The sequence below is a fragment of the Psammomys obesus genome, unplaced genomic scaffold (assembly GCF_907164565.1).
Source record: "Psammomys obesus unplaced genomic scaffold, mPsaObe1.curated_primary_1811, whole genome shotgun sequence".
Classification (NCBI taxonomy): Eukaryota; Metazoa; Chordata; class Mammalia; order Rodentia; family Muridae; genus Psammomys; species Psammomys obesus.
The window spans coordinates 3,715,433-3,727,857 of record NW_026596225.1 but is presented as its reverse complement, the minus strand read 5'-3'; the positions used below and the strand labels follow the sequence as shown (position 1 = coordinate 3,727,857).

Genomic DNA, 12,425 nt, shown 5'->3' with positions numbered 1-12,425 from the left:
ACCTGAGCATCTGGTTCCCAAGTCTTTATTGGTAAAATCGAACATTTGGGCCAGGTGTCTAAGATAACCAGCAATCCTGGCCAATTTCTGGCTGGGAATGATTAACTCTATCCCCAGGGCCCCTTCTGTGGCATAGAGTCTGGTTTTCCCATTTCCCAAAGGCCAGAATCTTTTTTAAAATTTTTTTCAGAAAGCCTCAGTTTCACAAAATCCAGTTTGTGTAATGGAAACTCCCTTGTTCCGGCAATTATGGAACCCAGCCACGGGGCATGCATAGAACTGTAAACTCTGTATTTCTGTTTTAAAAGATAAATTTCAATATTTTTTTTTCCCCACACACAACCAGACACCACCAGTAAATTAAGCTGAAGATGGAATATGGCTCCTGGTCTGTAGTTATGCTAATACCTTCCTCAGTACCAGTCCAAGCCTGAGGGCAGTGGAGCTTGGACTATGACCCTCTATTCACACCCACAGTACAAAACACAGGACTCAGGAGGAGAAAGAGGGGCAGGGAAGGAGAGGCCCGTGGTGCCAATGAAACCTTAACTGTAATTGGTCCATACTATGGAGACAGTCTACTTGGACTTGGCAGCATCACGGCTTCTGCTTTCTTGACCTGGGTGTGGTGGAGCCATGGTGCAATGCCAGATGCCTTTAGGGCTGCAGGAGTGAAGAGAATCGCCATGCGGAGCTCCTGCCAAGTTGGTTTCAGTGCCCCTTCGGCTCTCTGCCTGACTCGAACACTACCATCAGACTGGAAAAGGGTCGTGGACTTGGAGGACAGCTCTGAGGTGTGCATACACGCATACATACATACATACATACATACATACATACGTGTGTGTGTGTGCACGATGCAGTTTTCAACCTATGTCTCAAGCGTTGGTGATTAATTGGGAGGTTTTGGCTATGAAAGACAGGACATCGTCGGACCCTGTGGCTAAGGGGAGGCCAACTCAGGGGACCAGTTCCTGGAGGAGCTTTTTAGCTACTATTGAGCAGTTTCAGTGTTGGGCAAACAACACTTCTGCCCACCCAGAAAAGGTATCTATAAACATCAGCAAGAACTTTTATCCTCGCCCAGCAGGTCGGAGCTTGGTTAAGTCAGTTTTCCCAGAGTTTGTGGGGGTGTTGGTCTCTCATGTGGACCCATTCCTAGGTGAGGACTGTTTTGGATTGACTTGAGCGCTGAGTACAAACCTGGCATGGGGCTGAGACATCCCAGCTAGGCTGTGCAGTCCAGGTATAGCATACCTTGGTCTGAGCAACTGAAAGTTTTGTGGCCCCCAGGTGTGTAGCCTGGTGAAGGTCAGTTACTAACAGCCCTGCCAGCTGTCTCTGGGAGGAGACCTCCATCAGCCTGTAGGTTTGTGCCACCCATTTCTTTACCATGGAGTCTCAGGCAGTACCAGGCTGTGGTATGTCATCAGAATAGCTATAGGCCCCACTGGTCTTAGGGCCAGTTGTTGGTCAGCCAAGACAGAAGTCCAGCAGTGCAGTACAATTTGTAGGGAAAGCCAAATGCCCTCTAGGACGGCCAAGATTTTTTAAATTCCTCTTTCCCAACGGTGAGATACCCTCTTCCTCCATAGATTGTACCATGGGCATGCTCCGTAGTAAAAACATACCAACGGATGGTCTGCGTGGATGATGGTGGACTCTCATTTTCTCCATCTGAGGGCCTGGGGAAGAGCAATCGGTTCTACTCTCTGGGCTTGAGGTGTCTGGCCTGGGCCCAAATCACTTCAGCTAAAGTAGCCCCCGCATACCTGGTTTACCTTTCATCTTGTGATAGTCACGGATGAGTGCCTCTAGCTCCCCAGCAGGCAAGAGGGTAGGAGGACTGAAGGTGGTGAGCATCTCAGATCAGACTCACGGGTGAGCCAGGAGCAGGGCCTGCCTGGTATGCACAGTCATCAGACAGACAGTGTTCTGGTGCTCCTCAGAGGAGGGCCTCGGCTGTGCCGCGGGGTGCCGTGAGTGTAAGATCTGGACCCAGAGTCAACGTGTTTGCTTTCTATAAACTAGCAGCAGGTGCCACAGCTCTTGGACAGGTGGCACCATCCTGTGGCCGCAGGGCCCAATCATTTCAATAGGTGTGTCACAAGGCGTTTCTTAACCCCAAAGTTTGTGTTAAAAGCCCCTTTGTCTTTTGTTTAGTCTCTGATTGAGGGCTTCATGCCCCTCCCCTTGTGCTGGTGCATAGAGGCTATGCTGGTTCCACAGACGCTGGTGTCCAGAGGCAGCAGGACCCAGCTGGACCTGTCTCAGACTCTCAGACCTACCTTTTAGGAGTCTTTGGAGTTGGGATCTGAAGAATGGCAGCCATCCTACTCTGAGACAGGCTCCTTTTGCCTCCCCTCAGCTAGTGACCAAGATAGGCAGCCTCTGATGGACAAAGCTAGGCTTTCTTAGTTGACATTCTGTAGCCCACAGTCTGCAGCTCTGGCAGCTGTCCCCTCGGGAACTGTTTTCCCAGGAAACCTCTGACGGAAAGGCAGGAATCAGCATTCCTGTCTTTAAGTCCTGGGAGTCTGGTCCAGGTATGTTGCTCACTGTGACCCCCTGCTGAGACTTTAAAATAAAGATGAGTTGACTCACCTGCCAATGGGCAGACGAAGAACACATCTTACAGCTCCAAGACACTGTACACCTGTTCCTCTGGAAGAATCAGACTCATGAGAATCAGAGGGTCCCAGATTTCTTCACAGGCAGGAGAGGTATGTTTCAGGGTAACTGGCAGGGCACCAGGATGCCTGTCTTGTCAAGCTAGGCAATATGGACTGCAATCTCCCCTTTTGTTTCCAGGGTCATTGGGTATTGTTAATCTGAATGGAGGGAGCTGAACTGGTTAGTTGAACAATTATAGGAGCTTGGGGTTGAGCCAGTCCCGGAAGGCTGGTTACTTCTGACAGAGGGTGAGACCCCAAATTTTTTCTGGGTGTCTGTAAGAATAACTGCATCTCATCACCAAATATGGTGACAGTGGCTTTCAGTTTATGCAAAACATCTCGTCCTAATCAGTTCTCCATCGTCAAACACTCTTTAAGCTGCCTGCAGCAACTGGGACATACCTTTACATTTTAATTTTTCCCCTAATATCTTAGGCCAATCGGGTAATAAAGGAAATCTTCTTAGCATCTGTCTTTAAGCTTTTAAAAAGGAGCAGTACAGCAGTGCTTTAAATAAATCTAATAATTGATCTTTTCTATCTTATTCTGCTTTATAATGACCCCCTGGAGCACATCTTCAGGGTCCTGGAATGGTGTCTGTGTTTAAATAGCAGGCAAGCTGGCACACCTTTAATCCTGGCACCTGGGAAGTAGAGGCAGGCACATTTCTGTGAGTCTGTGAATACCTTGGTCTGCAAAGCAAGCTCCAGGCCAACCACGGCTACAGAGTAAGACCCAGTCTCTAAAAACAAAAACAAACAAAAAAAAAAGACAAAGCACTTTGATCAAGTATTAGCTTGATCAAGTATTAGCAGTTTGATCCACCCATGAATGGACCTTCATTTTAGCTATAGAATCTCCTTTGAGGGCTGAAAACTTTCGAGGTTTTGGCACCAGGTTTCAACCTCTTTCTCCAGACAGGAGACTCGGTACTAGTGGAAGAAGGCCAGATGAGTGGTTACTGCTGTAAGCTGCTGTGACTCCAGGATGTGGGCCTGTAGAAGAGGAAATGATTCAAGGGTCAAGCACTTTAACATCGTTTATTAGAAAGAGAAGGGGGTGGTGGCTTGCGCAGTGGCTCAAGGTAGGAAGCTCTGGCTGCTCTTCCAGAGGAGCCAGGTTCAATATCCAGTACAGCACCCACACGGCAGATCACTGTAGAGAGCTTCTGTATTGTATTGCCTATCAATAAAAAACCTATGGCCAGCACATGGATAGGCAAAGGCAGGTGGAGCTCTGTGAATTTGAGGGCAGCCTGGTCTACAAAGTGGGTCTACTAAAGCCAAAGCTACACGGAGAACCCCTGTCTTGAAAAAAACAAAACAAAGAAATAAACAAAATACCTATGGCCTGTAGGAAAGGGTAGAGTAGAAGGTGGGACATCCAGCAGGCAGAAAGGATTCTGGAATAGAGCTAGGCTACAAAGATTCTCCTGGAGAAGAGGTGAGGAGGACACATGCATGGTACCTGAGCACAGGTAGCCAGCCATGTGGAAGAATTTAGATTAGAATAAAGGGTTATTTTAAGTTAGGAACCTGGTGGAGTCTAGCTATGTGGCCTATGTATTTGTAACTACATTTTGAGTCAGGAGTCATTATTCTGGGAGCTTGGGCCTAGGAGGGAAAAACCACAACAGCTCAGAGACCTCTGTAATTCCAGTTCCCATGCCCTGTCTGGTCTTTGCAGGTACCAGGCATGCATGTGACAGAGATATACATGCCAACCACACACACACACACACACACACACACACACACACGTAGCCTCCATTTGCTACTTTGTGGGTTCTTTTACCCTCGTTCACCCTTCCCCATTGTTAACCTCCTGACACTAGAATGAAAAGAAAAAGGATGAAGGGCAAAGGGGGACCTTTATTGTCAGACTGCTTCCTACTGACTAGAGGTGTTGAGTTCTGAGTTCTTTTGGGCAAGTCTGATCTTTGCCGTCAGGATATCTTCTTTCTTGTTCTCCTTTCTTTGTTTACTACTACTTGACAAACCACAAGCAACAGCAGCCAACCACCAACCAGCCACCAGCAGCAACCCTGCCTCTCCAGGACCTAGCATTCTGAAAAGTTCCCAGACTTCCAAATGTCGCACATTTGCAGAAACTATCTGCAGCTGGCAAAATCAGGGAGGCAGAGGCAGGTGGATCGCAGTGAGTTCGAGGCCAGCCTAGTCTAAGGAGTGAGTTCCAGGACAGCCAAAATTACAGAGAAACCCTGTCTGGAAACACCAAACCACACCAAACCAAAAACAAAAAAACAAACTTGTCTTTTCCTGGTGTCCAAACTTGACTTTTCCCCAGCACCAGAGCTCTCTCATGAGCTAGTATAATTAACTATCGAAGGGTCACCAAGCAAAGGGGCTTTGAACCATGGGCTACTTTCAATCCAGTCAGGGGGACACTAGACAGAATGTTGGAGTGAGGCCCTCCTGGGACCAGTCCCTAACTGCCTTAACTTCTCTGTCTCCTTTCATTCCCGGAGAGAGGTAAATTCCAACTTCTTGGGGTCCATTGTGTCACTAGCCTGAGAGACAAAGTGAAGGTATATTTAAATGCCTTTTCCCTGGGGCTTGCAGAGGCGGTCCAGCCCTTTAGAACACTTGTCACTCTGCACTCAGTTTCAGTTCCAGAGCTCAGACATCAGCTCACAATCACTGGTGAATGCCAGTTCTAGGGGCTATGGTATCTTCTTCTGACCTTGTACATACGTGTAGGCAAACACTCAGACGCATAGATCTAAAAAACAAAAAAGAAAAGAAAAAAAAAGAAAGAGAATCTTCCCTGCCCGGCAAGCAGGAACAGTAAAGCAGAGTTCTCAACCTATGGGTCATGACCCACAAATCATATATTTACATTGCAATTCAAAACAGCAGCAAAAACACACCTATAAAGCAGCAAAGAAAATTATTTTATAGTTGGGGTCAACACAACATGAAAAACTGTATTAAAGGGTCACAGGAAGGCTGAGAATCATTGTAAAACCTTTTATACTATTCTATATTCTTCTGCTACCTCCAAACTTCAATTTTCAGATAAGCTACATGAACTGCTCCCCACAAAGGTGTGGCCATAGGGATTGGATTTGTTTTGTTTTGTTCGAGATAGGGTTTCTCTGTGTAGCATGGCTGTCCTTGACAACCAGGTTGGCCTTGAACTCACAGAGATCGGCCTACCTCTGCCTTCCTGGGTACTGGAATTACATGCGTGGGTCACCGAGCCCCGCTGATGGGTTTGTGTAGGTTCTTTGCCTGGCTGTATGTCTGATCACTGTGAGCGTGAGTGTGACCGGTGCTACAAAAGCCACATAAAGCTGGTGGAGCCTCCAGGAGTTACAAACAGTTGTGAGCAACAATATGGGTGCTGGGAATCGAACTGTGGTCCTCTGGAAGAGCAGCCAGTGCTCTGGACCAGTGAGCCATCTCTCCAACTACTATAGAAATGTTTTTTGGTTTTTGCCTTGTTTGTTTTTTAAATAAGAAACATAGCTGGAAGCGGTGGTGCACGCCTGTAATCCCAGCACTCAGGGAAGACAGCGCCAGGAGGATCTCTGTTGAGTTCAAGACCAGCCTAGTCTACTAAATGAGTCCAGGACAGCTCGAAACGAACAAGCAGCAAGCAAGCAAACAGAAACAAGAAGTCAAGAAAGCAGCATAGATCTGTAGTCTAAAGTAAAGGGGACCCAACAAGGACAGAGCGGGGACACAGAAACTGGCACCAGAAGGCGTGCGTAGTGAGCGGGGCACTTTAAAGGAGGCAGGCACAGCTGGGCACTCCCGTTCTCTCGTGGCCACAGTGGCGAGCCAAAGGACTGCTGTAGCTTGCGGGCCATTTTTCCCATTCCTCCTCTTTCTCATGCGGTTCCTGGAAGTCCTGCAATCTCTGGGAGTTGCTCAAAAGTTTCCGAGCCCCACCTTCTTCATCACCATGCACAGCACCACAGAAAGCCTTTGCCTCCAAGAGGCAACCAAAGGAGGCTTGGAAGCTGCCATCCCGCTGGATGGTCCCATATAAATGCTTCGACTTTTCTCTTTGTGGTCCTAGGTGACATAAGACTGGATTCGAACGCAAAACTGGACCACGGTGCAACCACGCTGGGTACCTTAATACCTCTCAGATCTCGGCGTACCCTTCTCTGAAGTACAGAAGGGGTCTCAAGACACCCGCACAGCCTTCACTACCTACCACTTCAGCCGAGCTGGGGCCCCCTACCCGGAAGGTCCGGCCCACCCGAGCCCCCCGTCGGTCGTGCTCGCAGCGAGCGGTGCATTGTGGGGCTTGTAGTGTGGCGGGGTCGCGCGGGTGGGCGCGGCCACAGCACCATCTTCCGAGGCAGGCCAGTCCGTCTTGCGCCCGGCCCAGCCACGCTCCCTGGCCAAATGGCGCCGCGGCCCCTGGGCCCGTTGGTGCTGGCCCTGGGTGGCGCGGCGGCCGTGCTCGGCTCGGTGCTCTTTATCCTCTGGAAAGCTTACTTCGGCCGCGGCCGGGAGCGGCGCTGGGACCGGGGCGAGGCCTGGTGGGGCGCGGAAGCCGCCCGCCTCCCTCAGTGGGACGAGTGGGAGGTGAGTAGGGCGTGCACGCGCGAGGGCCGGGACCACGCGGGCCGGGGCGGCGGGGTTCTGTAGTCCCCAGGGTGCGGCGGGAGCCAGCCTGGCACCTGCGCAGTGGCGCCGCCGCGGGGTGGGGTGGGGGGAATGCCAGGCAGAGCCCTCAGGCCAGGGGAGGCTAGCCCTGAGATCGTGGGATTGTCTTGGGCTTACGGTGTGTGAGAGCCAAAGATTTGCGATGGGGAAGAGTGTGCCCGAGATCACCAGGAGTCAAAAAGAGAAGTGAGGTTTTTAAAAAACTTCAGGGCTCGAAAAGCAGCCCCTGCCCTCTGTTCCAGACCACAGCTACCTGCCATGCTCGGGAGGTGTGCATGGGCAACCGCCGAGCATTCCGTTGTCCCTAGGGAAGGGAGGGTCAGGAGGAAGGTTGGCGATTGCAGCCTTGACCTCTGCCCCGCAGCCCGAGCACGACGAAGATGAGCCGGCACTGGAGGGGCTGGAGCAGCGAGAAGTGCTCGTGCTGGGCTTGGATGGCTCTGGGAAAAGCACCTTTCTGCGCATGCTTTCTGGGAAGCCACCTCTGGAAGGCCACGTCCCCACCTGGGGCTTCAACTCCGTGAGGCTGCCCACCAAGAATTTCGAGGTGGACCTGTTAGAGAGTGAGCAAGAGACCCCCTTCTCCTCATCGTCACTGCTGGCCCTGGGCCCAGATTCCTTGGAGAAATCCATGAAATGCTTTTCTAAGCAGGACATTTCCCCTTTACGAAAGCCTTCCCGCTTCTCTTTAGGGCTCAGAATACAAAACATCCTGGCACTTCTGGTTCTTCCATATCCGGTGGTCCCCCTACCCTTCACCACACATGCCGTATACCGACAGACAGACAGACAAACAAACAGTTAAGGGTTCATATGCCAAGCACTTGACTAATAAAGTACCCCAAACAACTCCGTAAAAAGACAATCAACTAATCTGCATACTAGATACTTGTAGAACCGGTTCCCAACAAAGTAAATCATGAAATCATCCCCTTCTTTCCAGTAGGTTTCTTGTTTCTTACCTGTTCTTTGCATGCACTGCTCCCTCTGCTTGGAATTCTTGCTAATCTACTATCACTTGTTCTTTAAAGTTTTTCTTCCATTATTTAGGGTTTTGTTGTCGTTTGTTTGAGATGGTTTCATGGTATTGAGGATTGTCTTGAACTTTGTCTCTCCACCATTTGAGGGTTGGGGTTGCAGGTACACACTGCCACAACCAATTCTCAAGTGTAGTTTGTGAATGACCTCCATTGAAGCTTTCCCGGGCTCCTCCCGGGCTCTGGTCCCCCTTCTGCTGCAATATTTGTCACATCACCCTCTGTGGCCAGGAGCACCCTGGTCACAGACTGATGTTATCCATTTCTGGCCCTAAGGCTCAGTACTTCAATAGGTTTCTGAGAGGGCTTATTGAATAAGTGATCAGAGAGAGGCCTGAGGAGCCCTGCCCTCAGTTCTAGACTTCTTGGGATTTTGGAAGTGGGCAACAGAATATGGAGGAGGTAGCAGTTCTTGGCCACCTAGGTCTGGTCTCTGTCTCTGAGGAGTCAGGGAACTTCCAGCCACAGGACTGAAACAATGACTTGATGCGATATTTAAGTGCTAGGTGATAGAATTAAGCCTTGACAACCTAACTCTCTGCCTGAGTGGGCTTCATTCTTCTGGTTTTAGGCATTTGAGGTCTGGCCAAGCCTGGCTATACCTTTTCTCCCTGATGGTAGCAAGCCTTGATGTTCACTTAGGACTTTGGGCCTCCCATCACGTTTTCTCTGTCTCTTGTGCCATGGACGTCAGTTCAGTTTGGCAGAAGTATTCATTTTCCCCACATGAGCTATTTTCATGTGCCTCTGTTCTGACAGGTGACAGTCCAGTATTGCAGGCTTTGGGGGACCTGTTTGAAGTTTAATGATAAGGACACAGAGACATCTGTATGAGGCTGATGGCCTGTTTGCTGAGGAAGTCTCCCAGCTAGCCCTTCTAACTTAATCTCCGCCATTGCCTCCCTCCATGTAGCTTTGTCTTTACTCTGTCTCCCTGCTTGTTCCCTTCTCTGCTTCTTTTTCTCCCCAAGTCTCTCTGCTTCTGTCTTTCTCTTGGTCCTTCCACCCCAGCCCCCACCGCCCCTCTTTGGTATGCGCAACGCCACACCCCTTCCACAGTTGGCACTGGGGGTGTGTGGCCATCACAAGGCACCTACAGGCATTTACGTATCCTGCTAGCCTGGCGCCGCAGCAATTAACGACGACAATGTGGGACACACTTTCACCGTCAGCTGAGGAGATGTGTATGTTATCCCAACAGCCCAGGATCCCTGCAGAGTCAAACCCAGACTGCTGTCAGGCATGGTGGTTCACATCTATAATCCCAGTACTCAGCAGGCTCTGGAAGAAAAATTGCCACAAGTTAGAGTCCATCCTGGTCTATATAGTGAGACTCAGTCTCTAGAAATTCAACAAGAACAACAACAAAAGTCTGGATTTCCAGTTAAGTCCCAGAGCTTTCCTCCCCTACTACAATCCCTCCACATAGTCTCCGCATCCTGGCCTAGGGTCGAGGTGAGAATGCACACTTTGGCAAAACTGCCAAGGGGACAGATTCACTACTGGTGACACTTCCTCAAGTCACCCACAGAATCTGGTGTATTGGTTCTGTTGGCTGGGTACTTGGATAGACTCCTCCTACAGTCTGTCCTAACAGAACTGTTGCTGCCCGATTGAAGCCGCTTTCATCTCTCCCGTTGGTGCTGCAATTGCGTGTTCCTTACAGGTCTTGCTAGTGTCAGCGACTGGCATTTCCAGAAACACGTCTGGACTCTTGAGGGCCAGCCTCTGCCTTTCCTCCTCCCTCTCTGGAGGTGCCTCGCCCACAGTGCTTTCTCTTTCGTACACACATAGAGCTCATTCTCTGCCTTTGACGCTTGCTTTTGCTTTTGCTCTACATAGCTCACATCCAGCCTTGAGGAGACCTTGCCAGACCACCCAACCCAAGGCCAAGCACAGCCTCCAGCCTATTTCCCTGTTTCAGATTCCTTGCTTTCTAGAATGTCGTACCTGATTGCCTGGTCCGTCCTGGTTGGGGGGGAATTTAAGAGCCTGACTCCAGCCTGCTCGTTTCCGTATCCCCAGCACCCAGGTCAGTGCTTGGCACCTGGTAAGCACTCAGTAAATACTTGATGAGTGCCTGCTATGTGCCAAGGCATTGTGCTGAGGTTTTGGGGGGATTTAGAGTGGAGGTAATAGAAGCAAAACCAGAACGAAATGCAGGGTGGTCAAGGGGGAACTGAGCAGAGGGGCAAAGAGGAACAAAAGCAGCCCAGGTACAGACACTGTGCGGTAACCTTGTTCAGTATGACTCCATTCGTGTTTCCAAGGGAGGAGGAATGGATGACAAGAAATGGGGACTGAACTGAGAATGGCGGTACGCTGGCAAGGGGAAGGATTGTGGCTTTTCTAGGCATCAGGACCCCCGCTGGCTCCTGCTTAGTTATCACTGACCAGGGAGGAAACTAGGAATGGGTAAGAGGCAAGGCGGCCCAAGACAGGCGGCTGAGGACTACCATTTGAAGAGCATTGTGTGCCAGTCTGTGAAGGGAAAGTCACAGATGGTGCCTTTTGGGGTTTGCTGAAACCTCTTCGCTCAGTAAGGAGACTGGCACACACAGGCAGTGGCCTCTCGAGATCTGACTGGCTCTGGACTATGGCCTGGGTAGTGGAGCCTTAGGCACTGGAAGTGGTTGGGGCTGTGGGCAGAGCCATGCTGCAGGGAGCTCTGGGCTCTGAGCTGGCCCTTGGCCTCTCTTCAGTTGGTGGCAGCCAGAACCTTCGCTTCTACTGGAAGGAGTTTGTGAATGAGGTGGACCTGCTGGTGTTCATGGTGGACTCGGCTGATCGGCTAAGGTTGCCCTGGGCTCGGCAGGAGCTGCAGAAACTGCTGGACAAGGACCCTGATCTGCCTGTCATTGTAGTGGCCAACAAGCAGGTGAGAACTCTGGGAGGTGGGCTGCAGCCCAGGCATGGTGAGGGCTACATAGAAGGATTGGAGCCTCTTTGTCTCCCTGCCTTTCGTTGCCCTCAAGAGATGCAAGAAAGTTATTAAGTTCTTACTGTTTGCCAGGTGCAGTTGTACATTCTTTCTCTTTCTTTCTGAATTTTCCAAGCGCATCTTGAGCTCTCTCACACTTACACTACGCAGCCTAGACTGACCTGGGACTTCGAGGTGCTAGGATTGTAGCTGTGCAGCACCACCCTGCCTCGAATGACATTGATCCTGTCCTTGTCCAAGCTCTAGAACACTGTTTCCGCTTTACAGCTGGGGACTCCACAGCTCACGGGATTTGTGCTCTCCCGCAGGGCACACAGGGCAGTGGGGCTGGGTGCCTGCTTCGGACCACCCTGCCCTGCACTAGGCTGAGGAGGGACGAGTGGAGTACATTAGCGACAGTATTATGAGCACGGTGTGAGCATCCGACAGCCACCCACCCTTCAGGCCTCTATCCCCGTGACAGGCTCTGTGGTCCCCAAATGCCTGAGAGTTCACACTGTCCCAGAGTTTGTGTTGTTTGGACGGAGTGGAACTCTGGACAGGTTGCTTGTTCACTACCTCCCTGGGTGCAGAGGGCTGTCTTGGGCCTGCAGCCCTCAGGTGGCACTTACGTGCCACCAACCCCAGGGCAGCTGCCACTACACAGAGCTGTTTTCCTAGGGCGTGTGCCCATGCTTTCTTTTTCTTTATAGATTTATTTCTTATTTACATAGCATTCTGTCTGCATGTGCCTGTGAACCAGAAGAGGGCACCAGATCTCACTATAGATGGTTGTGAGCCATCATGTGGTTGCTGGGAATTGAACTCAGGACCTTTGGAAAAACAGACAGTGCTTGTAACCTCTGAGCCATCTCTCCAGCCTGTGCCCATATTTCTAACTTGTCTCTTTGACCTTAGATTTGTCCTGCCTGTCAGGAGATACTTGATAACTATTTATAAATATGGCTATCGATGGGTGGTGGTAGTGCACACCTTTAGGCCTAGCACTTGGGAGGCAGAGGCAGGTCAATCTCTATGATTTTGGGGCCAGCTGAGTCTACAGAGTGAGTTCCAGAACAGCTATGGCTACAAACATACATACACACACACACACACACACACACACACACACACACACACACACACA

General features: G+C 50.5%; 1 protein-coding gene across 2 annotated transcripts in view; it reads left to right on the top strand.

Annotated features, from left to right (window-relative positions):
* Nucleotides 1-6,626: 6,626 nt before the first annotated feature.
* Arl10 (ADP ribosylation factor like GTPase 10) overlaps nt 6,627-12,425 on the top strand; it is a 10,052-nt gene continuing 4,253 nt past the window's right edge. The window contains exons 1-3 of one of the 2 annotated variants that reach the window (XM_055595772.1): nt 6,627-7,240; nt 7,686-7,884; nt 11,061-11,236. In XM_055595772.1, the coding sequence (XP_055451747.1) occupies nt 7,058-7,240; nt 7,686-7,884; nt 11,061-11,236 (558 nt within the window). In that variant the 5' untranslated portion in view covers nt 6,627-7,057. The remainder of the gene's footprint in view (nt 7,241-7,685; nt 7,885-11,060; nt 11,237-12,425) is intronic. The other variant, XM_055595771.1, reaches the window with a different exon arrangement.